Source organism: Sturnira hondurensis, unplaced genomic scaffold (genome assembly GCF_014824575.4).
Source record: "Sturnira hondurensis isolate 20B ecotype Veracruz unplaced genomic scaffold, ASM1482457v3 Scaffold0018484, whole genome shotgun sequence".
NCBI lineage: Eukaryota > Metazoa > Chordata > Mammalia > Chiroptera > Phyllostomidae > Sturnira > Sturnira hondurensis.
Window position 1 is genome coordinate 520509 of NW_028091115.1, and position 23007 is coordinate 543515.

At 39.1% G+C, this 23007-nt stretch overlaps 1 protein-coding gene across 1 annotated transcript in view; it reads left to right on the plus strand.

Annotated features, from left to right (window-relative positions):
- The window catches only part of LOC119003026 (A-kinase anchor protein 17B), a 30223-nt gene extending 16807 nt beyond the window's left edge, over positions 1 to 13416 (plus strand). The window contains 6 exon segments of the mRNA XM_037069142.1: positions 5180 to 5949; positions 7183 to 7313; positions 8891 to 9122; positions 10714 to 11839; positions 11842 to 12084; positions 12087 to 13416. Coding sequence (XP_036925037.1) covers positions 5180 to 5949; positions 7183 to 7313; positions 8891 to 9122; positions 10714 to 11839; positions 11842 to 12084; positions 12087 to 12340 — 2756 coding nt within the window. The 3' untranslated portion in view covers positions 12341 to 13416.
- Positions 13417 to 23007: the final 9591 nt, after the last annotated feature.

The window sequence follows — 23007 nt, forward strand, 5'->3', positions numbered from 1 at the left end:
TACCACACCTGTGCCCTTGCCTCTCTGCCTCGTCTGCACATCTCCACCCTTCCTACCCATGTGGATGAATGTTGCTTCTTTAAATCCTTGGTTGTCCAACTTCCATACAGTTCAATTCTATGACAGTTTTGGGTGTTATTTGTTTTGAGATTTAGTTGTAATTCCTTTTTGTAGTTGCACAAGAGGCAAAGTGTGCCTACCTCCACCTCCTTCTTAACAGGAAGTCCTAAATTCATTCTTTAGTCATGCATTTTGTCCAACATTGTTGATTCTAGATAATTTTTGTTGATTTCTAAACATCAAATTCATAATAAAAGAATTTTGAAACTGACCTCTACCAAAGCTATTTAAAAGAAATGTAATCCAGACTTGGAAATCAATCCAAGGGAAGCATTCAGAAATGTTTAAAACAAAAGTAGCATCACTGAAATAAATGGATAGCATGACAAACATTATTACTTTGAGATGATTTACTATTTTGTGTGCGCTTTTGCTGGAATATTTTAAAACACTGCTTTCAATTAGATTATATGAATGCCTATTGACTATAGATAAATCTGTGGGTTCAGTACATATTAATTGTATTCCAAATGAAATTTTCTCCTAAAGAACCTTAGTGTCAACTTTTACTTATGCTGCAAATTGCAGCAAACTTACTAGATTTTTTCTCTCTTTTGCTGTTTAGATAATGTATATGGAGAAAGAGAACATGTTTGTGCTCATATCGTCTCACTTCAATATTGCTATTATAAGGATTTCTAGAATCTAGTATCTTAAATACAACTTTTGGTGACCTTTAAAAAAATCAGTTTATGCAAACTTTGTCTCCTAGATAAAGTTGACTTGGATTGTCCTTCAAAGACAGTTATTAAAGAAATATGTACCTGTTTTCCCCACAACCTCTCCAACACTTGTTGTTTGTTTCTTTGTTTATGATAGCCATTCTGACTGGTGTAAAGTGGTATCTCATTGTGGTTTTAATTTGCATCTCTCTGATAGCTAGCGATATCGAGCATCTTTTCATGTGTCTCTGGATCCTCTGTATGTCCTCCTTGGAGAAATGTCTGTTCAAGTCCTTTGCCCATTTTTTAATTGGGTTGCTCGTCTTCTTTGAGTGGAGTTGAGTGAGTTCTTTGTATATTTCGGAGATTAAACCTTTGTCTGAGGTATCATTGGCAAATATGTTTTCCCAAGCTGTTGCTTCTCTTTTTATCTTGATACTGTTTTCCTTAGCCATGCAGAAGCTTTTAATTCTGATGAGATCCCATTTGTTTATTCTTTCCTTTATGTCCCTTGCTCTAGGGGACATATCAGTTGGTGGGATTGCAGACTGGTAAAACCATTATGGAAAACAGTATGGAGTTTTCTCAGAAAACTAAAATTGGACCTGCCTTTTGACCCAGCAATTCCACTATTAGGAGTATATCCTAAGAACCCTGAAACACCAATCCAAAAGAACCTATGCACACCAATGTTCATAGCAGCACAATTTACGATAGCCAAGAGTTGGAAGCAACCCAGATGCCCATTGGTCAATGACTGGATCAAAAAGCTATGGTACGTTTACACAATGGAATTCTATGCTGCAGAAAGGAAGAAGGAGCTCCTACCTTTTGCAACATCATGGATGGAACTGGAGAGCATTATGCTGAGCAAAGCCAGGCGGTGAAAGACAAATAGCATATGATATCACCGTTAACAGGAATCTAAACAACAAACCAAACAAGCAAGCAAAATATGACCAATGACACTCAAATACAGAACAGACTGACAGGGTCCAGAGGGGAGAGGTGAGAGAATCATAGGGGAAAAGGGGATGGACTCACATGAATAAGTGTAAAGGACACATGGACAATAACTAAGGTGGGGGTGGAAATGGGAGGGAGGTGGGGAGCACTGGGGGGGCAGGGCTGGGAATATAAGACAGAAAACTGTACTTGAACAAGAATTAAATAAAAAAATAAAATGTACAAAAAAAAGAAATGTGTACCTGTAATTGTAACCAAGATTCAGTAGTAAATTTGTGTTAGAAATTCTATCATGTGGCTTTATATATTTGAGTCTAAATGTCCCCAAAGTTGATATTAATGAGAAAATCAGATGATGTAGATTTTGAATATATCCCCTTTTAAGGGGGAAACAAAGCTCTTTTATTGGGAAGTGCTACTTCAAGTCAGCAAATAGAAGCAGAAATTTCTACTTCTGGCCATAGGTAGACATATTTTGCCTCCTCACCCAACCAAAAGGACAATAACAAATTTGAAAACAAAAAATAACCAGAGCTTCCAGAAAATGAAACTGTATGAAAGTGCAATAACAAAGGAGTTAAAGAAGAAACATTCACTCAGATTGGTAGGAAGGGTGGAAACAGGCAGCCAGGTTGGAGAGGAAGTGTGCCAAGGTGGCAGCTGGAGGACCAGGCAGGCAAGGCAGGAGCTGATGGACCTCTGGGTAGTCCTACATTTGCACCTGGATAAACCAGAAAGAACAACTGGAGAGTGAGACAGACTGTGCAACCCAGGGTTCCAGTGTGGGGAAATGAAGTTTAAAAACTTCTGGCTGGAAAAACCTGTGGGGGTTGCAGTGGTGAGAGAAACTCCCAGCCTCACAGGAGTGTTTGTTGGGAGACCACAGGGTCTTAGAATGTATACAAATCCACCTACCTGGGAATTAGCACCAGAAAGGCCCAGTTTGCTTGTGGGTAGCAGAGGAAGTGACTGAAAGCCAGCTGAGAGCTGAACAAATGGCACTGTTCCCTCTCTGACCCCCCCTCCACTTACAGTTCCACAATGCAGTGAGGTGGATTGGCCCACCCTGGCAAATACCTAAGGTTCTGCCTCTTACAATGTAACAGGTGCACTGAGACAATGAAATATGGCCCAAATGAAAGGCAGATCAAAACTCCAAAAATAGAACTAAGGGATGAAGAGATAGCCAACCTATTAGATGCACAGTTGAAAACACTGGTAATCAGGATGCTCACAGAAATGGTTGAGTATGGTTGCAAAATGGAGGAAAAAGTGAAGGCTATGCAAAGTGAAATAATGAAAAATACATAGGGAACCAACAGTGAATGGAAGGAAATTGGGACTTAAATGAACAATTTGGGGCAGAAGGAAGAAATAAACATTCAACCAGAACAGAATAATGAAACAAGAATTCAAAAAAAAAATGAGGAGAGGCTTAAGAACTTCCAGGACAACCTTGAACATTCCAACATCTGAATTATAGGGGTGCCAGAAGGAGAAGAGGAAGCAAGAAATGGAAAACTTATTAGGAAAAATAATGAAGGAAAACTTCCCTAATCTGGCAAAGGAAATACACTTCCAAGCTCAGAGTCTTAAAGAAGATGGACCCAAGGAAGCATACACCAAGGTACATTTTAATGACATTACCCAAGATTGAAGATAAGGAGAGAATCTTAAAAGCAGCAAGAAAAAAGGAGACAGTTACCTACAAAGGAGTTCCCATAAGACTGTCAGCTGATTTCTCAAAAGAAACCTGCAGGCAAGAAGGGACTGAAAAGAAGTATTCCAAATCATGAAAGTCAAGGACCTCCATCCAAGATTACTCTATCCAGCAAAGCTATCATTTAGAATGGAAGGGCAGATAAAGTACTTCCCAGATAAGGTCAAGTTAAAGGAGTTCATCATCGCCAAGCCCTTATTATATGAAATGTTAAAGGGACTTATGTAAGAAAAAGATGATGATCAAAAATATGACCAGTAAAATGACAACAAACTTGCAACTATCAACAACTGAACCTAAAGACAAAACAAAAAAACAAACTAAGCAAACAACTAAAACAGGAATAGAATCATAGAAAAGGAGATCACATGGAGGGTTATCAGCCGGGAGGTGGAGGGGAAGAATGGGGGGAAAAGGTACAGGGAATAAGAAGCATAAATGGTAGGTACAAAATAGACAGGGGGAGGTTAAGAATAGTATAGGGAGTGGAGAAGCCAAAGAACTTATATGTATGACCCATGGACATGAACTATGGGGTGGGAGGAAATGCTGATGGGAGCGGGGTGCAGGGTAGAGGGGAATAAAGGGGAGAAAAATGGAACAACTGTGATAGCATAAAAATATACTTTAAGAGAAAAGAAGCAGAAATTTCTAAGTCCCAGTATTAGTGAATATTATTTACCTTGAGATGGCTTAAAAGAGCTTGTTAATATGAAATGACTGCAAGCACTCATGTTTGGGGGATTTTCTAGTTCCAAAGTAGAGAACAAATTGACTTTGACACTTCTTAGAAGATGTTCAATTTAGTTAAAATCAGTACACTGGAGAAGTGCAAATCAGTATGTGCACGTAAGACTTAGAAACCAACCTGGACAAAGGATGCTAAATTAGGTTCATGGGTTAGAACAATCAGCTGGGTGCATGTTCAAGAATATGCTTCATGTGTTTTACCCTTACCCTGTTTCTCTGCCACCTCCAGCAGGTTTAATGGGACTTTGCATTTGAGTTCTATTCTACATTAGATTGGAGATTTGGAATCTTAGATTCTTAGTGTATGGGCAACTCATTTAATTTTCCTGAATCCATCTGAATTTCCCTGTCAGTAAAACAGGCATGACAATACCTACTCACAGATTGCTTCATTAATCAAATGAGATAAAGTAGAATAAATAATAGTCATATCTTACATTGAGAACTTCTTGTCTGCCAGGCACTATTCTAAGAATTTCTCATGTACTCACCCATTTCATCTTCTCTGAAATCCTATTATTTCTATTTTATAGTTGGAACTGATAGAGTGTATGGAAAATCTTTAGAACATCTAAAACACATTAAACAAATATAAGGTATTATCTTTTTAAAGATTTTATTTATTTATTTTTAGGGAGAGGGGAAGGGGGTGAGAAAGAAGCAGAGAAACATCCATGTGCAAGAGATAGATGGATTGGTTGCCTCTCGCATGCCTGTAACCTGGGACCTGGCCTGCAACGCAGGCATGTGCCCTGACTGGGAATCTAACCAGTGACCTTCTGGTTTGTGGGAAGACACTCAACCTACTGAGCCACGCCAGCCAGGGCTAAGCTATTGTCTTAATTCTCCCTATAGCATGTTTTTTCCTCTCAATTTGACCTAAGTCCAGCAAATGCTGGCACCAAAGTCCAAATTTCTGTTGTTGCTACATTTGTTTGAAAATGTTCCTTTCACCCTCCAGGGTTTCCTGAGGATACAATGACAGTCACAGTGGTATATGATAACTCTGAGGCAACAGAGCTCTGTGCAGCTCAGCACCTCTACCTCAAGCCCATAGCAAAACTGATGATCAATGTGCTGCTCCCAGAGAGTACTGAACCTATGAGGCCTTTCTCGAACTGGGAAGTTCTTGACCAGCTGAAGAGCCTGATTTGCCCTGATCAGTTCACCACAGTTAGGCTCTCCAAGAGTACAAAGAACTTCATCCGATTTGAGGGGGAAGCTGAAACTCAAAGTTTGGTTCAGATCCTGAAGGCAAAATTACATGGGAAGATCATCAAGCTAAATGGTTTGAAAGCAGACTTAAAAGTAGTGGCTACAGATGCCCAGGGAGAATGGGAGCACTTACCCCAGGAACAGGAGGCCCCATCAAGTGATGGGGCTGATGAGCTGGACTGCAATAAGAGCCCACATTCCATACATTTCCAAGGCTTGCCCTGCAAGTGGTTTGCACCTAAAGGTTCCAGTGGGGAGAAGCCATGTGAAGAGATTCTTCGGGTGGTCTTTGAAAGTTTTGGGAAGATCAAGAATGTGGATATTCCTATGCTTGATCCCTACAGAGAGGTAATGACTGGTGGAAGCTTTGGGGGTTTTAGCTTCGGCTTGCAGACATTTGAGGCCTTTATACAGTACCAGGAGTCAACAGACTTCATAAAAGCCATGGAGTCCCTTCGAGGGATGAAGCTGATGCTTAAAGGGGATGATGGAAAAGCTCTGGCATGTAACATTAAGGTAAGAAGTAGCCAGAGTTTCTTTTATTACCCACTGTTCAGGTGGTCCTAAGTAAAAGCTAGAAGGAAGCATCTAGAATAAATTTCCTTAGATGCCACTAGGCTCTGATCAATAGCTATGTAAAGATTTGTGTTGTCATTAATAAATGGATGTTTAGGGAAGAAAATAATCCTTATTTGAATATTCTTTTGCTGGCAGCATGCTGCCAGCTGGGCTTTTAAAGTGATTATTGTTATAATCTGGGGCTCTGCCCTAAATTCTTGAGGGCATGAAAGGATGCTTCATGGCTCTTATGGAAGTATCTTAGGTGCATATTCTACTTGACAAGTTGCTGAGAGAGAGGAATGCATGCAGTTTGAAATCACAAAGAAAACAATTTACTTTCTCTTTATTATTGGGATCACAATTTATGTTTTCATGCTGTCTGTCAGGTAAATTGCTCAAACCTAATCCCAACAAACTTGGATTCTTCCCTTTCGAAATTAGCTTGTCTATGCAGTCATGTCACCTCACTGATGTCAGGCTGTATAGTCATCTCCTTGAAATCCTAATCCAGCAGAGGAAAAGATGCTACTAAACCTTTCTTTCTCTCTAAATTAATCTTTAGCATAAAGTTGAACTTTTAGCTTAAGTAGCTTCCTAAGTATGAGTGTGTGTATGTGTGTTATGTGTGGAGCTACTTATGTTAAAATGTAATTTTAAAATTATGAGCTATTCAGTCAGGTAAAAGATATGACATACACTATAATGACCACCCACTGCCCAGCTTGTGCCTATCAGAGCCTGTGCCTGTAATGGCATTGTGATGTCACCTATCACTGTGACATCAGCTCCTCAAGGTTCTGCCAAAGAAATTTCTGAGAGAATTTCTGGGGAAAAGGGGAAGGATTTACCGGAACAAGTATAAAGGATACATGGACAAAAACCAAGGGGGGTGGAAATGGGAGGGAGGTGGGGAGCACTGGGGGAGTGGGCTGGGATGGGAGTAAAAGACAGAAAACTGTACTTGAACAATAATTAAATTAAAAAATGCTTAAAAAAAGAAATTTCTGAAGACCACAGGACTGTTTGGAAGCCTACGGAGAAGCAGTTGAACAGTATGGGTACTAGGATACAGGGAGAACACCTTTCATTTATCTGGTTTTGAATTGACTGTGCCCATATTAGTTTTATTTCTCTAGTCTGAGACACACTGGCAAACTTGTCTAATGAAACTGAAATATTTGGGGGCAGGTTACGTTTGATACAACCAAACACTTCAGTGAAGGAGCTATAAGGAGGAGAAATCAAGAAAGGCTAAAATTACAAGAACTGGAGGAAGAAAGGAGAAAAGAAAAGAAGAGAGAAGAAGAAGAAGCTGAAAGGTAAGGAGACCAATTTTAACAAGAGGGTTTTTGAACTTTTGATTTATGGATTTATCCCTTTGAATGAATGGCTACACTTGATAGATTGCATGGAGGTGGGGAGGAGGGCAGGAATTGGTTCAGATTGGAGAACTCCCTGAAAGCCTGAAAGTCTTTCAACTGTGCTGTTACAAAACCAAAATGACAAAAATAGTTGAAAACAAGAGACTTTAAAAGAAAGTATCGTTGTTAGGGAGAACAAATAATGAAAACTAATGGTAGGTACTGGCCAGATTAAGCATTCTAGAAAGTGATTTTAAAAAAAGGACTAGGAATTTTTATAGTGAAAATTCTAGCCTCCCAAATGTTTAAAAATTACCCATTTACCTAAAATTTACCAACTTTTACATAGCCTTCCAATGTAAAATGTTTTTATTAAACCCTCTTTTTAGTTGTAGAGAAGGTTTTCTTCCATAGGATGGTCAATATTTAAACTAACCCATAGGTGAGAAAGCATTGATTGACTTGTTGGAACTATTTTTCTTGTTGGCCTAAATTCTTTCTGTGAATTTAAGGAGACTCCACCTTTATTTCTTTGAGCTTATCATTGTTTCCCAATTTAGGAGTTTGAGGCTAGAAAGGGCTATTGGATTGTCAAAGGTTTTCCAAGAAGGTACAAATGGGCCTTCAGGACTCTGAAAACCAGTTTTACCTCCTGGCCCCTCCACTTGCATGTTTATTCTTCCAGTTTTTCATGTAAATTACAGCCATTCAAGAAGGGGGATAAAGAGTATTCTTCCTTGTTGTGCCTCTCACTTTTTTAGCTGGCAAGGTGATAGGAGTTACTCGAGGTCATGTCTGAGAAACTTGGCCAGAAGTTATGCCTCATGAAAGTAATTCTTCCCCCTTCTCAAATTTCTGGACTGAACATGCAGTTGAGACAGTCCTCTAACTTTTGGCTAAATTCTTACTCAGATAATTGACCCTTTTTGGCCTTTCCATGTTTCCATAAGGGCTTAACCAAAACAGTTTAAATTTTCAGAAAACAGTGGTAAAGAAAAAGCCCGTATTCTTCTAAGCCAGTATGTTTTTATGATGGTGTACTGTGTTGGATAATATGTACAAAGGACCAGTTCTCACACTTAAGATTTTCTGAGTTCCTTGACTTAACCTTTATTTGCCTGTGTGAAACCAGCTCATGGAAGGTTCTGATCTCAAGAAAAACCAAAATCATGACTGTGAAAGCTGCTCCAGTAGTCCCTGCTCGTGGTTTGAGAAAGTGGCGGCTAGAGGCCCCTCCTTTGAACTCTGTAGTCTTTATTTGAAATTCTCTGTGTAAGGCTTCCTGTACATGCTTCTAATTGATCAACTGAATCATGTGTCCTTCTCCTTTGATGTACATGTCACAGTGTTTTTTATCCTGAGTTGTGTCTGTCAGGCCCTGGAGTGAGCAGTGAAAGATTCCTGGAAACCTAAATAATCTATTGTTTGTCCACGTTGTCTCTCTCCTCTCCCCACCCACAGTGGTGAAGGAGTGGGGAAGAGAGCAAATGCTGATTAAATACCTTCTGAATGGTTGAACTTTAATCATTGTCCAGAAAAAGAAAGGAGGAGGAGAGGAAAGCCCAGGAAAAGACGAAGAAGGCCAGGGTCAGGAGGCGAGTCCTGAAGGAAAGGGACAGACATCGGCAAAGGAAGCGGGACAGAGCCAAAGCTGAGGCGACTCGGGAGCCCAACTCTTCAGAGGAGTGGGAGGAGAGAAAGTTTCTTCTGGCTCAGAGGCGGGTGGAGGCCGTTTGGTTGCTACTGGTGCTCCTGAGGAAAATTGCAGTAAGGCTCTTTCCCATTTTTTCATTGTTCAGTTTCTTTCTGAGACACAACCACTTCAGTTAAGCAGTCACCTATTTAAAATCGATTCCATGGAAGACACATTGCATTCATTGGGATTTATTTTCAATAGGCTCATTGATCTCTAATAACCCCAACTCTGGGTTTACATTACAGGTACCCAAATTTTCTCAAGGAGTTATGCCTCACCTTTGCCATCTGTCACACATGCTTTGTGCTGCTAAACTTCAGGCTGGTTTTACCCAGGGCATTATGGCTAGCATATCTACTTTTCTAAGTTCCTAATGGATATAACAGAAAAATACCAGGAGGAAGAAATGGATAGTGTGGGTGTTAGTTTTGTAGTCTTCCATTAAGTTTACTTGTCCATTTCCTGCATCAGATTTAAATAAGAAGGGAGAGTTTTGAATAGAAAACTTTGTGTAGCAAGCTCACATTAGTCTAGTCTTTGAGTGTTTGCTAAGGAATTTTTCACATTGCAGAGCAATTGTTTTGTTTGAAAAGTTCCAATTTTAGAAGTTCTTTTCCCCCCACTTACTGACCTCCTAGAGATAACCAGACTCAGCAGATGTTCCCGAGTAAAGGTCAGAAAGGCTTTCAAGCTGTTCATTTAAAAATTCATATTCAGTGTTTCTTAAATACTGTACAAAGAGTAAATGGCATTAGTAGATAGAGCTCATTTAATATATATTTGTAGTCTCATTCTTTTTCTCATTTGTGTGAACAAACAGTGAAATCAGGATCAGAAAAATATTACATTTTCATTTATAATAAGGCTAGCTGGACCTTTTAAAGTTTACTTTAGTGACTACCAAGGGTGACTCCTTTTAAAGAATTTATCTGTTTAAATATGTGTGATGCCTAATTCTTCATCCCATTGATAACTTATACTGATTACACAGTCTCCACATTCTAACCCCAGGTAATGGATAAGCACTGTGCCCCGATTTGCACCAGGTATCAATAGAAGTACGCTCCAAACTCTTCCAGCAGGGTGAGATTGTGGGCAGCACTTTTCACCTGCTCTGTGGTTGTGCAGAACAGATGGCACCACAGACAGAACCACTGCCATGCCACATTTTTACTTGCCGTGTTGTCTCTGACTGAGGGTGGGCAGAGACACCCTGACCTGCAATCCATAGGAAGAAGCCAGAATGAAAAACAGAAAGATAGGTTATCTTTTAAGCCAGTTGACTGTCTTGCAAACCCATATTTTACCCACCAGCCTTTTCTTGTTTTAGGGTTTTCTGGGAGGGCTATAAACCATTTCTTATTCTTCTACATGTCCCCAGTTTGTGAACAAATGAAAAAAGGGTGATGTGTTTTGAAGGTATGTAAACCATGGTGCCTTGTAACATAAGGATGGGCACAGACCTAGCAAAAGCAGCTCATATTAGATGGAGACATTCAGTTTTGAATCTTCTGTTTCCTCAGTGCAATATTCTTCCTAATTTGAATCTATGCTATGTGTTATTAGAAATCTCTTATAACAATGTCAGAAATCCCAATATTCTTTGAAATTTTAAATCTGTTTAGTTTTTTATGTCAGATTTTTAACCTTTTTTTTTTTAAGGAATCCACACAGTTTAACCCACAGGAGGTAGAAGTTGCAGGCCATAAAGCTAAGTATGGCCTGGGGAACACATTGGAAACTCTGAAGAAAAAAGAGTTAAATACTCAGTATCTTCAAAATCAGGAGAAAATGCCCAGATATCAAGTTTCCAATAAACAAAAAAACAAAAAAAAGAAAAGAACTCAATTACATAAATCTTCCCACCATCACTGGAGGAAAAAAAGAGACTACTCAGTTAGAAAAGAGAAAACAGGAAAATTATTAACCAATGAATACAATCACAGTGTCTCTGACCAGAATACTTTGCAATTTTTGTTAATTAAAGATCAACATCTTGAGAAAGAAGACCACCTTAATTCTAATGAATACTATCCTTCCAAATTTTCTGAGAGAGACCATGACAGAATAGATAAAATCTATGAAACATATGACTTTATTGACTTTCCATTAAACCATTATTATCAGACTCCAGAATATGCCTCTATCTGCCTAGAACCAAGTCACCCAACAAGCACATGTCAGTGGCAGAGGTCTGTGCATGCTAAGGGAAATGGATTTCAAGTCAATTTGAGAAAGTATAGTTGTCACTCAACCACATCGAGCCCAACACAAAAGCTGCAAAGGAGAGAACAGGTTCAAGAAGATGATTACTGGGCATATAGTCATACTCAGGATCTTGTGCATAAACCACAAAAAAGAGCAAAAGTGGATTATGCCAAAGAATGTTCTAAGGAGTTTAAAAATCATCACAAGGATACAGTCAGTGAAGCTCATGATCAGCTGACCCCAAGTGATGGAAAGGGCCATCTGTTGGAAAAGACCCATGCTTACCAGGTCAGAGATTCCAAATCTAGAAGTCCAAGTCAAGTTTCCTCATTCAAAAGGTCAGCAAACCTAAACTTGGAGTTTACAGATTTCCTAGAGGAAATTAGTAGTGATTCTGAATGGTTCAGTGAAACCCTTACCATAAACAAAGAGGAGAAAGAGAAATCTGTGGCCACATATGAAAGTACCTCAGAAGGAGGATCTCTTGATACTGATGAAGTCATCACTTACAATCAACAAATTAGATCAAGTCAGCCTACCTTGTATTCAAAGTGGAAACATTTTGGGGAGGAGAAATTCTCTACCAGCTTGGGAAACCCAGTAAGAGATCCAAGTATGAACAGAGATGTTCATGGCTTGAGGATGAAAACAATTCCACAGGAGCCAAGAACGGCAACAGCAAAAATGAGGAAAAGCTAGCCCCCAAATACTTGTTTTATCAGGGCAACTACCACAAATCCAGTTCCAGTGATATATTAGATGACAGCACAAGAAAGAAGAGTAAGTTTAGTGATAATACATTTGACCAGAAAATTAACTACAGGCCCTTTATGTGCCAACAATATCATCATAATGTGCTAATGCTTTCTATTCAAGGTGTTTTCCTCAAAGAAGAGAGTTTCTGCAGAGGTCAGAATATAATCAGGATGTAAGAATGTTCAAAAGACACGAGAATTCCACAGATTTCATGCTGACTTTGGATAATTATCCTATTAGACATAACAGTCAGGAGCACATTGACTATGGAAGCTATAATTTAGGAAACAACTACACTAGCTCTATATGTTTTCAAATGTTTTGAAGGTCTCTTAGATCAGGAACACCCTTATTCACGATAAACAATTTGCAAGAGGAGCATTTAAAATTAAACATAGCTATGTAGTTAGCAACAACAAGATCTAGAGAGCAACATTTACAAGCTTGAGTAGGGTCAAATGAAAAACTTTATTTCTTTTCTCAAACTATAAAATACAGGTCAAAATCACTACAGGTGTATTGGAAAGCTTTAGAAATATAAAACATCCAGTTTCTGAAACTCAGTAAAACAATGTACTTGTAAAAGTTCTTCATCCCAAAACCGACATTTCTACAGTTCAACTGCAACTTTAATTTGGTGCTGGTGAAGGAGCATATTAACACTGAGAGGTATTGAAATAAAGCCTCTTTGGCCCTTTAGGTATCCATAAGTTCATCATTTAGCACCATTTATCCTCAAAGAGGACAACATTGGATAAGGATCTTTTTACATGTTCTTTGATTTGGTCAGAAGAACCATGTACAACAAGCTTTCCTCACTTCATCTATCTAGAAACTACTATAGATAAAAGAAATGAGACAATAGCTAGAACATTGACTTCTTCATGACATGAGGGGGTTTCATGAGCATCCATTAGAAAGAAATTAATCTGAGCCTGGCCCAGCTACGGAGAGTGGAGAGTACAGGCCTCTGTATACTGTGAGGGCAGTAGACTGGGTATGGTACACCTGAGATTATTTAAAGCCAGACTGAAGGGACTGCTTGTTGTTTTCATGGAGCTTGTTTCCTTTTGTGTCTGTTCTCACTTATGTCCTGGTCCTCACAGCAGTGGCCTTGATAAGAGCAGAGGCCCCCGTGACTGCTCACCTGCTGCACCCTGAGCTTCTGAGCATGTTTGGGCTGGTCTCACAGGCCTCACCTCCCAGGTGAGCCATGAGAAACCCACCTGTAGGAAGTGGCCCCTCAGTGGCACAGAGCTGACAGCAGAACTTTCAACTGCGAGAGCATTCAGACTCCTGCTACTTCTTTTTAGGCCTGTTCTGAAGAGGTGGAAACAAAGATATAAAATACATAATCCTACCTATCTCTGACAAAATCAGTTCAGATCCTGGCTTTGGCATTCGTTGGCATTCACCTAGAGCAACTACTCAATACAGAAAAAAGGATTTAGGTTCTTCGGGGAAGATGGCGGCGGAGTAGGACAGAGAGGATTCTGCTTCCCCCCACACATGGGAGAAAAACCTGCCCTACCAACAGAGGAACACAGCAAACAGCCAACAGTGCCTCAGCATATAAGAAAATAGGAGACCAGAATTTGTAGTAGACACTGAAATACCAGATGGTGAGGAGATGGCTACAGGAGAATAAAGTCCAAGGGACCAGCTCGGCAGCCTCGGCCTGGGGCCAGGGGCCCGGCGCGGGTCTGCCTCGGACTCTTTGGGAGCAGAGGCCGGCAGCAGGGTTCTTGGGAGAGAACCAGGTCATCAGCTCCCTCCCCCCACAGCTGGTGGGTGGCTGAGCTGTGGTGGCAGGATTGAATGGAAGAAATTTCTTGAAAAATAAACTGCTTAAGGGATCCTTCTACAACAGCCGCTTGGCCTGCTCCCCACCCAGCCTGGCAGCGATCCCAAGGTTGGGCAGAAGGTCTGGCATTCACTGTAGCTCTGGGAAAGGTTCTCGCCCAAGCCTTTGGGAGCAGGGAAGCCTGGCCTGCACACGCGCCTGCACCCCAGCCCACAGCGGTGACTCCCGGGGAAGGAGTACTTTGAAGAGGACCTGGATTCCCTGAGAGGGGCTGTGGGCAGAGGCGCTGGTCTGGATCTTGGGAGACTGCTCAGGAGACTGGCTGAGTACACCAAGAAGGGAGAAAGGGCAACCAATTGTCCCTCAGCCTGTTTCAGCCAGTGGGACCAGAAAAAAACAGTTTGGGCATCTGGAAACCAACAAGAGGTGGTTTGTTTTTTTTTTTGGTTTTGTTTTTTTTTAAAGTAATCTTTTATTTTTTAACTTTATTATTGTTTTATCTTTCAATACCTTTTCCCTCTCTTTCCTTCTTTCTTGTTTTATTCCTTCTTCCTTTCTTTCCAAACTTAGCACTTTTTCCTCCCTTCTCCTGCCTTTTTTTTTACTCACAAGTGAGACAAAAAATTTGGAACTGCGAAAAGATCAGAGTTGGACCCAAAGAGGGGGCATTGCAACAGTAGAGACAGAGAAACAAATTTCACTTTGCTATAGTAGAGAAGCTGCAATTTATTGCATTTTTGTATTGCAATAAATACAAAAATCTTACATCTTTTATTTTAATAGTATCTTTGCAATCCTCCTCTTTCTGTATAGTCTTCTTTGCCTTGGCTGGTTGTATTGTACCATTTGACAGGTTTCCCCTGTCCTCTCATTCATAGTGTATTGCTAATTTACTGTTGCTCACTTCACCTGTGATCCATTAGCACACTACTGAAGGTCCAATACACCCTATTCTTGGTATCTCACAGATTCTATCATATGATTGTTGCTGTAATATTATTGTAAATAATAGCTGTTCTATACTATTGTAAATACTACACAACACCCTTCCCAGATCTTAGCCCACTTCATTGTTTCCTGAAATATATTACTGTAGAGGTTAATTCTATTCTCTCACATACTACACCTATTTACTATCCTTTATTCTCACCTTACCTCAGAATCTGACCTCCCATAACCCCACTGCTTTATAGATCCAACTCACAAACCTTCCCTCCCCAACAAGAGTCTTATTTTCTGTCCATCCTTTCTAAAAAGTGGCTACTTGGGTTGAAGAGTATGGTTATCACTATACATAGCCAAAGGATCTCCTATCTCTTTTCTACCGGCTGCTACTGTAACTATCACAGAATACTCTCCTGCTGTCATAAACCATTTTTCCTTCCCCTCCAACTGATCACACAAAAAAGAGTAGGTGGAACTGGTGAACACCAGGATACCCACTGGAAGAGGAAACCCAACAACAAAGGAACAACCAACAAACAACAATAGAAAAAGGTGAAGGAGGGAGTGGAAACCACACAAACCTCAAGCCAAGACCTATCTGTAAATACAACTAAACAGTGGAGAAACTACCCAGGGCAAACAACTGAACAAGAGCAAAAGAGAATCCTCAAAACCCTGTACACATAGAAGAACTAGGTTCAACACAACCTGCCCTTATGAGCACAACAAATTAAAATGAGTGGTGGACAGAGGGATCATCAGTTCACCAGCTGGTGGGAAGGATGCCCAAAAGAAAGGCCCCAAAACAACCAGAACCCAAAGACAAACTCCGAGCCAACGTAAAGGACAGCCTAAAACCAGTGAGCTAGGGAGATCAAGGAGACTACACCACTGAATCTCACAGGTATTATACCACAGAAGTTCACACCATAAACCCAGGAAGCTAGAAGAAATCAATTTAAGAAGTTGAAGCTAACAAGAAGAGTCTCACAAACAATGGGAAGACAGAGAAACAAACAAAGAATGATAGATGAATAGAGGCAAGCCAACTATCAGATATTGAATTCAAAGCACTGGTTATCAGGAAGTTCAAAGAGCTCACAATGAGCTACCAGAAACTACAGGGGAGCTACAATGAACTCACTGCAAATTATATCAACATGAAAAAGGAAATAGAAACTATCAGCAAGGAACAAGAGGAAATGAAGAATACAATTTCTGAACTGAAGAACACAGTGGAAGGAATCAAAAGCAGGACTGATGAAGCAGAAGATCAGATCAGTGAGCTAGAGGACAAAGTAGAAAAAACTCCCAGAAAGAGCAAGAAAAGGAAAAGGGGCTCAGAAAGAATGAAGAGGGATTAAGACAAATGCAAGACAATATGAAATGTAATAATGTCCGAGTAGTAGGGATACCAGAAGAAGAAGACGAGCAAGGGATAAAAAATGTATTTGAAAAAGTAATGATGGAAAACATCCCTAATTTGATGAGAGAAAAAGTCACACAAATCCAGGAAACACAGAGAGTCCCAATCAAGAGGAATCCAAAGAGGCCCACTTCAAGACACATCATCATTAAAATGGCAAAATTCCAAGAGAAAGAGAGAATCTTAAAGGCAGCAAGGGAGGAAAAGGAAGTAACATACAAGGGAGCCCCAATAAGGTTGGCTACTGACTTCTCAATGGAAACATTCCAAGCAAGAAGAGAACGGCAAGAAATATTCCAAGTAATGAGAACCAGAGGCCTGCAACCAAGGTTATTTTACCCAGCAAGGCTCTCAATCAAGATAGAAGGACAAATAAAGAGCTTCTAAGACAAAAGAAGTCTAAAAGAATACACCTCCACCAAACCAGCTCTGCAAGAAATACTAAAAGGACTGTTTTAAGGAAAGGAAGGCCAAGAGAGACAAAGAGAAACACAAGTATAAAAAATGACAATGGATAAGTACCTATCAATAATAACCTTAAATGTAAATGGATTAAATGCTCCAATCAAAAGGCATAGAATAGCTGAATGGATAAGAAAGTATGACCCACACATTTGCTCCCTACAAGAGACCCATCTCAGGACAAAAGACATACACAGACTAAAAGTGAAGGGCTAGAAACAAATTTTCCAAGCAAACAGGCAAGGGAAAAAAAGCTGGGGTAGCAATACTCATATCAGACAAAATAGTCTTCAAAAAAAGGGCCATAAAAAGAGACCCAGAATGTCACTTCCTAATACTCAAGGGAAGAATCCACCAAAAAGATATAAATATTATAAATATATATGCACCCAGCATAACAACACCCAAATATATAAAGAAAATTGTAGAGGACTTGAAGAAAGATATTGACAGCAACACAATTGTAGTTTGGGATTTTAACACCCCACTGTCAAAAATGGACAAATCTTCCAAACAAAATATCAACAAAGATATTGCAGCATTAAACAACACCCTAGATGAAATGGACCTAACTGAAGAGCCCTTCATCCCAAAGAAGCTAAATACACATTCTTTTCAAATGTGCATGGAACATTTTCAAAGATAGACCACACGATAGGACACAAAACAAGCCTCAACAAATTTAAGAAACTTGAAATCATCCCAAGCATTTTTTCTAACCACAAGAGACTGAAACTGGAAACCAACCCCAAGAAAAAAGGCCCAAAACATTCAAAATCACGGAGATTGAATAGCATGCTGTTAAACAATGAATGGGTCAAGAATGAGATTAGGGAAGAAATCCAAAAGTTTCTGGAAACAAATGAAAATGAACTCACAACAATCCAAAACGTATGGGACACAGTGAAGGCAGTCCTGAGAGGGAAGTTCATAGCAATACAGGCTTACCTAAAGAAGATAGAAACATTTCAAATAAACAACCTAACCCTATGCCTGCAAGAACTCGAGGAACAACAACAAAGACAGCCCAGAGCAAGTAGAAGGAAGGAATAACCAAGATCAGAGCAGAATTAAATGACATAGAGACTAAAAGCACAATTCTAAGGATCAGTGGATCCAGGAGCTGGTTCTTTGAAAAGATAAACAAAATAGGCAAGCCTTTAAGCAGGCTCATCAAGAAAAGAAGAGAGAGGACCCAAACAAACACAATCAGAAATGGAAGAGGAGAGATTACAATTGTTACCACAGAAATACAAAGGACTATAAGAAATTACTATGAAGAACTATATGCCAAGAAATTTGAAAACCTGGGTGAAATGGACAAATTTCTAGAAAAATATACTCTTCCAAAACTCAATGAAGAAGAAGCAACAAAGCTTGAACAGACCACTAACAGCAAATGAAATTGAAGCAGTAATCAAAAAACTCCCGTCACACAAAAGCCCTGGACCAGATGGTTTCACAAGAGAATTCTACAAAGCATTTAAGGAAGAGCTAACCCCCATTCTTCACAGACTGCAAAGAATCCAAAATGATGGAAGACTCCCAAACTCTTTTTATGAAGCCATCATCACCCTAATTCCAAAACCAGACAAAGACACAACAAAGAAAGAAAACTTCAGGCCAATATCGCTGATGAACATAGATGCTAAAATACTCAACAAAATATTGGCTAACTGCATACAGCAATACATTAAAAAAATCATACACCATGACCAAGTGGGATTCATCCCAGGGATGCAAGGATGGTTCAATATTCGCAAATCAGTAAATGTAATATATCATATAAAGAAAAGCAAAAACAAAAATCACATGATCATATCAATAGATGCGGAAAAAGCTTTTGATAAGGTATAATACCCATTTATGATAAACACTCAGCAAAGTGGGAATAGAGGGAGCATTCCTCAATATAATAAAGGCCATATATGAGAGACCTACAGCCAACATCATACTCAATGGGAAAAAACTAAAAGCTTTTCCATTAAGATCAGGAACAAGACAAGGTTGCCCACTTTTACCACTTCTATTCAATATAGCATTGGAAGTTCTAGCCACAGCGATCACGCAAGAAAAGGAAATAAAAGGCATTCAAATTGGAAAGGAGGAAACAAAACTGTCACTGTTTGCAGATGACATGATAGTGTACATGAAAAATCCTATAGACTCCATCCAAAAACCGATCAACCTAATAAATGAATTTGGCAGAACAGCGAGATACAAAGTCAATATCCAGAAATCAAAGGCATTTTTGTATACCAACAATGAAGCAGCAGAAGCAGAAATCAAGAAAAAAATCCCATTCAATATAGCAAAAAGAAAAATAAAATACCTAGGAATAAACCTAGCCAAGGACGTAAAAGACCTGTATTCAGAAAACTACACAACACTGAAGACAGAAGTCAAGGAAGACACAAACAAATGGAAACATATACCATTTTCATGGACTGGAAGAATTAACATCATCAAAATGTCCATACTACCCAAAGCAATTTACAGATTCAATGCAATACCGATTAAAGTACCAATGCCATACTTCTCAGACATAGAACAAACACTTCAAAAATTTATATAGAACCACAAGCGACCCTGAATAGCAGCTGCAATTTTGAGAAAGAAGAACAAAGTAGGAGGGATCACAATACCTGGTACCAAACTCTATTACAAGGCTACTGTAATAAAAACAGCCTCGTGCTGGCATAAAAACAGGCATATAGACTAATGGAACAGAACAGAGAGCTCAGAAATAGACCCAAGTCTCTACAGTCAATATTTGACAAAGAGGGAAGCAACATAAAATTGAGTAAAAATAGCCTATTCAACAAGTGGTGTTGGGAGAACTGGACAGCTACGTGCAAAAAAAAAAAGAAAGAAAAGAGACTCGAGCACCAACTTACACCATACACGGAAATAAATTTAAGGTGGATAAAAGACTTAAATGTAAGCCGTGACACCATTAAAGTCCTAGATGAGAACATTGGCAAGAAAATCTCAGATATTTCATGCAGCAACATTTTTACTGATATGTCCCCTAGAGCAAGGGACATAAAGGAAAGAATAAACAAATGGGATCTCATCAAAATTAAAAGCTTTTGCACGGCTAAAGAAAACAATATTAAAATAAAAAGACCTGGCTGGTGTAGCTCAGTGCATTTAGCGCGGGCCTGCGAACCACACGATCGTGGTTTGATTCCCAGTCAGGGCACATGCCTGGGTTGCAGGCCAGTTCCCAGCAGAGGACTCACAAAAAAGAAGCAACCATACATTGATATTTCTCTTCTTCTCTCCTTCCCTTCCTCTCTAAAGATAAATGAATAAAATCTTTTGAATAAAAAAAATAAAAAAAGAACCAACTATATAGGAAAACATATTTGCCAATGATACCTCAGACAAAGGTTTAATCTCCAAAATATACAAAGAACTTACACGACTCCACTCTAAGACAAGCAACCCAATTAAAAAGTGGCCAAAGGGCTTGAACAGACATTTCTCCAAGGAGGAAATACAGAAGATCCGGAGACACATGAAAAGATGCTCAATATCACTAGCTATCAGAGAGATGCAAATTAAAACTACAATGAGGTACCACTTTACACCGGTGAGAATGGCCATCATAAACAAAGCAACAGACAACAAATGTTGGAGAGGTTGTGGGGAAAAGGGGACCCTAATCCATTGTTGGTGGGATTGCAGACTGGTACAACCATTATGGAAAACAGTATGGAATTTTCTCAGAAAACTGAAAACAGACCTGCCTTTTGGCCCAGCAATTCCACTGCTAGGATTATATCCTAAGAACCCTGAAACACCAATCCAAAAGAACCTATGCACACCAATGTTCATAGTAGCATAATTTACAACAGCCAAGAGTTGGAAGCAACCTAGGTGCCCATCAGTAAATGAATGGATCAAAAAACTGTGGTACATTTATGCAATGGGATTCTATGCAGCAGAAAGAAAGAAGGAGCTACTACCCTTGGCAACAGCATGGATGGAACTGGAAAGCATTATGCTGAGTGAAATAAGCCAGGCGTTGAAAGACAAATACCATATGATCTCACCTTTAACAGGAAGCTAAACAACAAAACAAGCAAGCAAATATAACCAGACACTGAATTAGATAACAGGCGGACAATGACCAGAGGGGAGAGGGGAGCGAATTTCAGGGGAAAAAAGGGAAGGATTTATGGGAACTAGTATAAAGAACACGTGGACAACAACTAAGGGGGGTGAAATGGGAGGGAGGTGGGAGCACTGGGGGGGTGGGCTGAGATGGGAGTAAAAGATAGAAAACTGTACTTAAAAATTAAATAAAAATTAAAAAATAATAAAAAAGAAATTAATCATATTAATATGTTCATACTAGTCAAGGAATTGTCCTTTTAGAAACAAAGTCTTCAAAGAAGAATCTAAAAGAGGCTCAGACAGCCCTTTGAGGGACAGTGGACAATTAGCAGAGTTTTTTTTTTAAAGAACCTCATGTCATTCCAACCTAGAAAGGCAACAGCGTTGAAGTGATACACCAGTGGGATTTGCAAAAGGAAACATTGAAATATCATTGGGCACCAATAATGGCACTTGGGAAGGCAGGAGATGACAGTATTCCATTTCAGGTTATCTAATCCTTTCACTCAGGGTTGGGTGATATCGGTTTGTAAAAAACCACTGAATATTCCCAGTATGACTTTTGTTGAACAGTAACAAGTGCCTCCTCAATATTCAGTAATTCCATGGGGTTAGAAAGAGTCGACGGCAATGCCCATAGTTTTCTAGCCAGGGCAAGACAAATATGTGTAGGATTTGTAAACTCTTAAACAATTTATCTTTTTACTTACTGGTTTTGGACTTCTTGAATATGTTTTTAAATTGAAATATTTTATAGATTCGTAAAGACTTCATCTTAATGCAGTGCATGTTCTATTGAAAACTTGGCTGATTCATTCTGCCTTATATTGGATTTAGGACCTCAGAGGCAGTAGATGACCTTTTTTCCCTAACAAAGCTATACCTGACTTGGCAATTGAAGACATCAATGGGATAGACACTCAGTAGCAGGAAAAGGTGATTTTAATTCACAAAAAGTATTGGAAGGCAACATTTTCATATCCCATGATTTACTTCCAATAGTCCTAACATGATAGAAAATTAGCAGCTGGTAAAGCTGAGGTAGAATGCCAGTCAGTGTGGTTGCCCAGAATGACGAGGCACAATGTGTGCTCGTAACCAGCCTCTTGAGCAACCTGATACCTGAGGGGGCTACACAATCTTGTAATTTATGTAAAGCAAGAGCCATGGTTTGTTTCATTGATCTCTTCTAATCACATTCAACAGGCATATGCTAGTACATGTAAAAGTTCAGAAATAAATGTGACAAAGCAGATTATGTTTACTATTAAGATAATAACCAACGAATGAGTTGGCTCTCTTGTCTTCAGTTCCACTTTCAAGCCAGTGACTCTGCCATCAAAACTGGATTTGGCTTGTCAAATCTGAAAAATTGCTAATGCAGGTGAATGCCTTTTCTCTTCTCAAGACTGGCAATGACTATTAATGTTCCAAGTACTGTTGTCCAAGCAGCCTTTTAAACTATTGACGACTTGCATTTTGTCAGACAGCTATCAGAAGCTAGACATTATTCTCCTCCACTGGGACTCTGCTTCCTTATTTTTTTGTGTTTCATGCCATTAAAGCAAAGAATGTTATAGAAAGCAGTTGTGCTTGTTTTGAAAAAAACCTCAAATTCTTGTTATGTGATATTTTTTTCTTTGTTGGGATTTCAGTCACAGAAACAATTTGCTGCTCACAAAGACATAAAATAATAAAAAATAAACTGTGTAAAACAGCATGTGCATTTTTTTGTATAATATAACTGGTGCTAAGTTTCGTCTATGTACTGTTTTTGTCTTGTTTTGTTTTGTTTGCTAACTACATACCACCCTGGGACCTAAAAGAAGGTAAAAATACTGGTTTTATGTTTACTTTCTATACAATCTTGGATTTTTATGTCTTCTGGTAACACATTCTACATTTCAGTAAACCTCTTTTTTTGCATGTAGGACTTAAATGAGAAAGAATCATTGAACTTTTCAATGGAATGGCTTAGCAAGGAATGAAATAGAACTGAAAATATTGTCATCACTTTCTATTAATTAACATTGTTCTTTGCTGCACTGTTATTTAATTAACCGGGGCAAAAGTATTTTTTCATATCTTTTTTCTATGTCCTATTAAGTAAGGCCTGAACTTTAAACTGTCATTTTAAATAAGTGTTCTCATGTTTTTCTTTGTATGTCATGGATAGTGTTTTAAGAAAGCTCAAAATGTGTCCATGTGTTTTTGTTCAATTTGTTTGAAT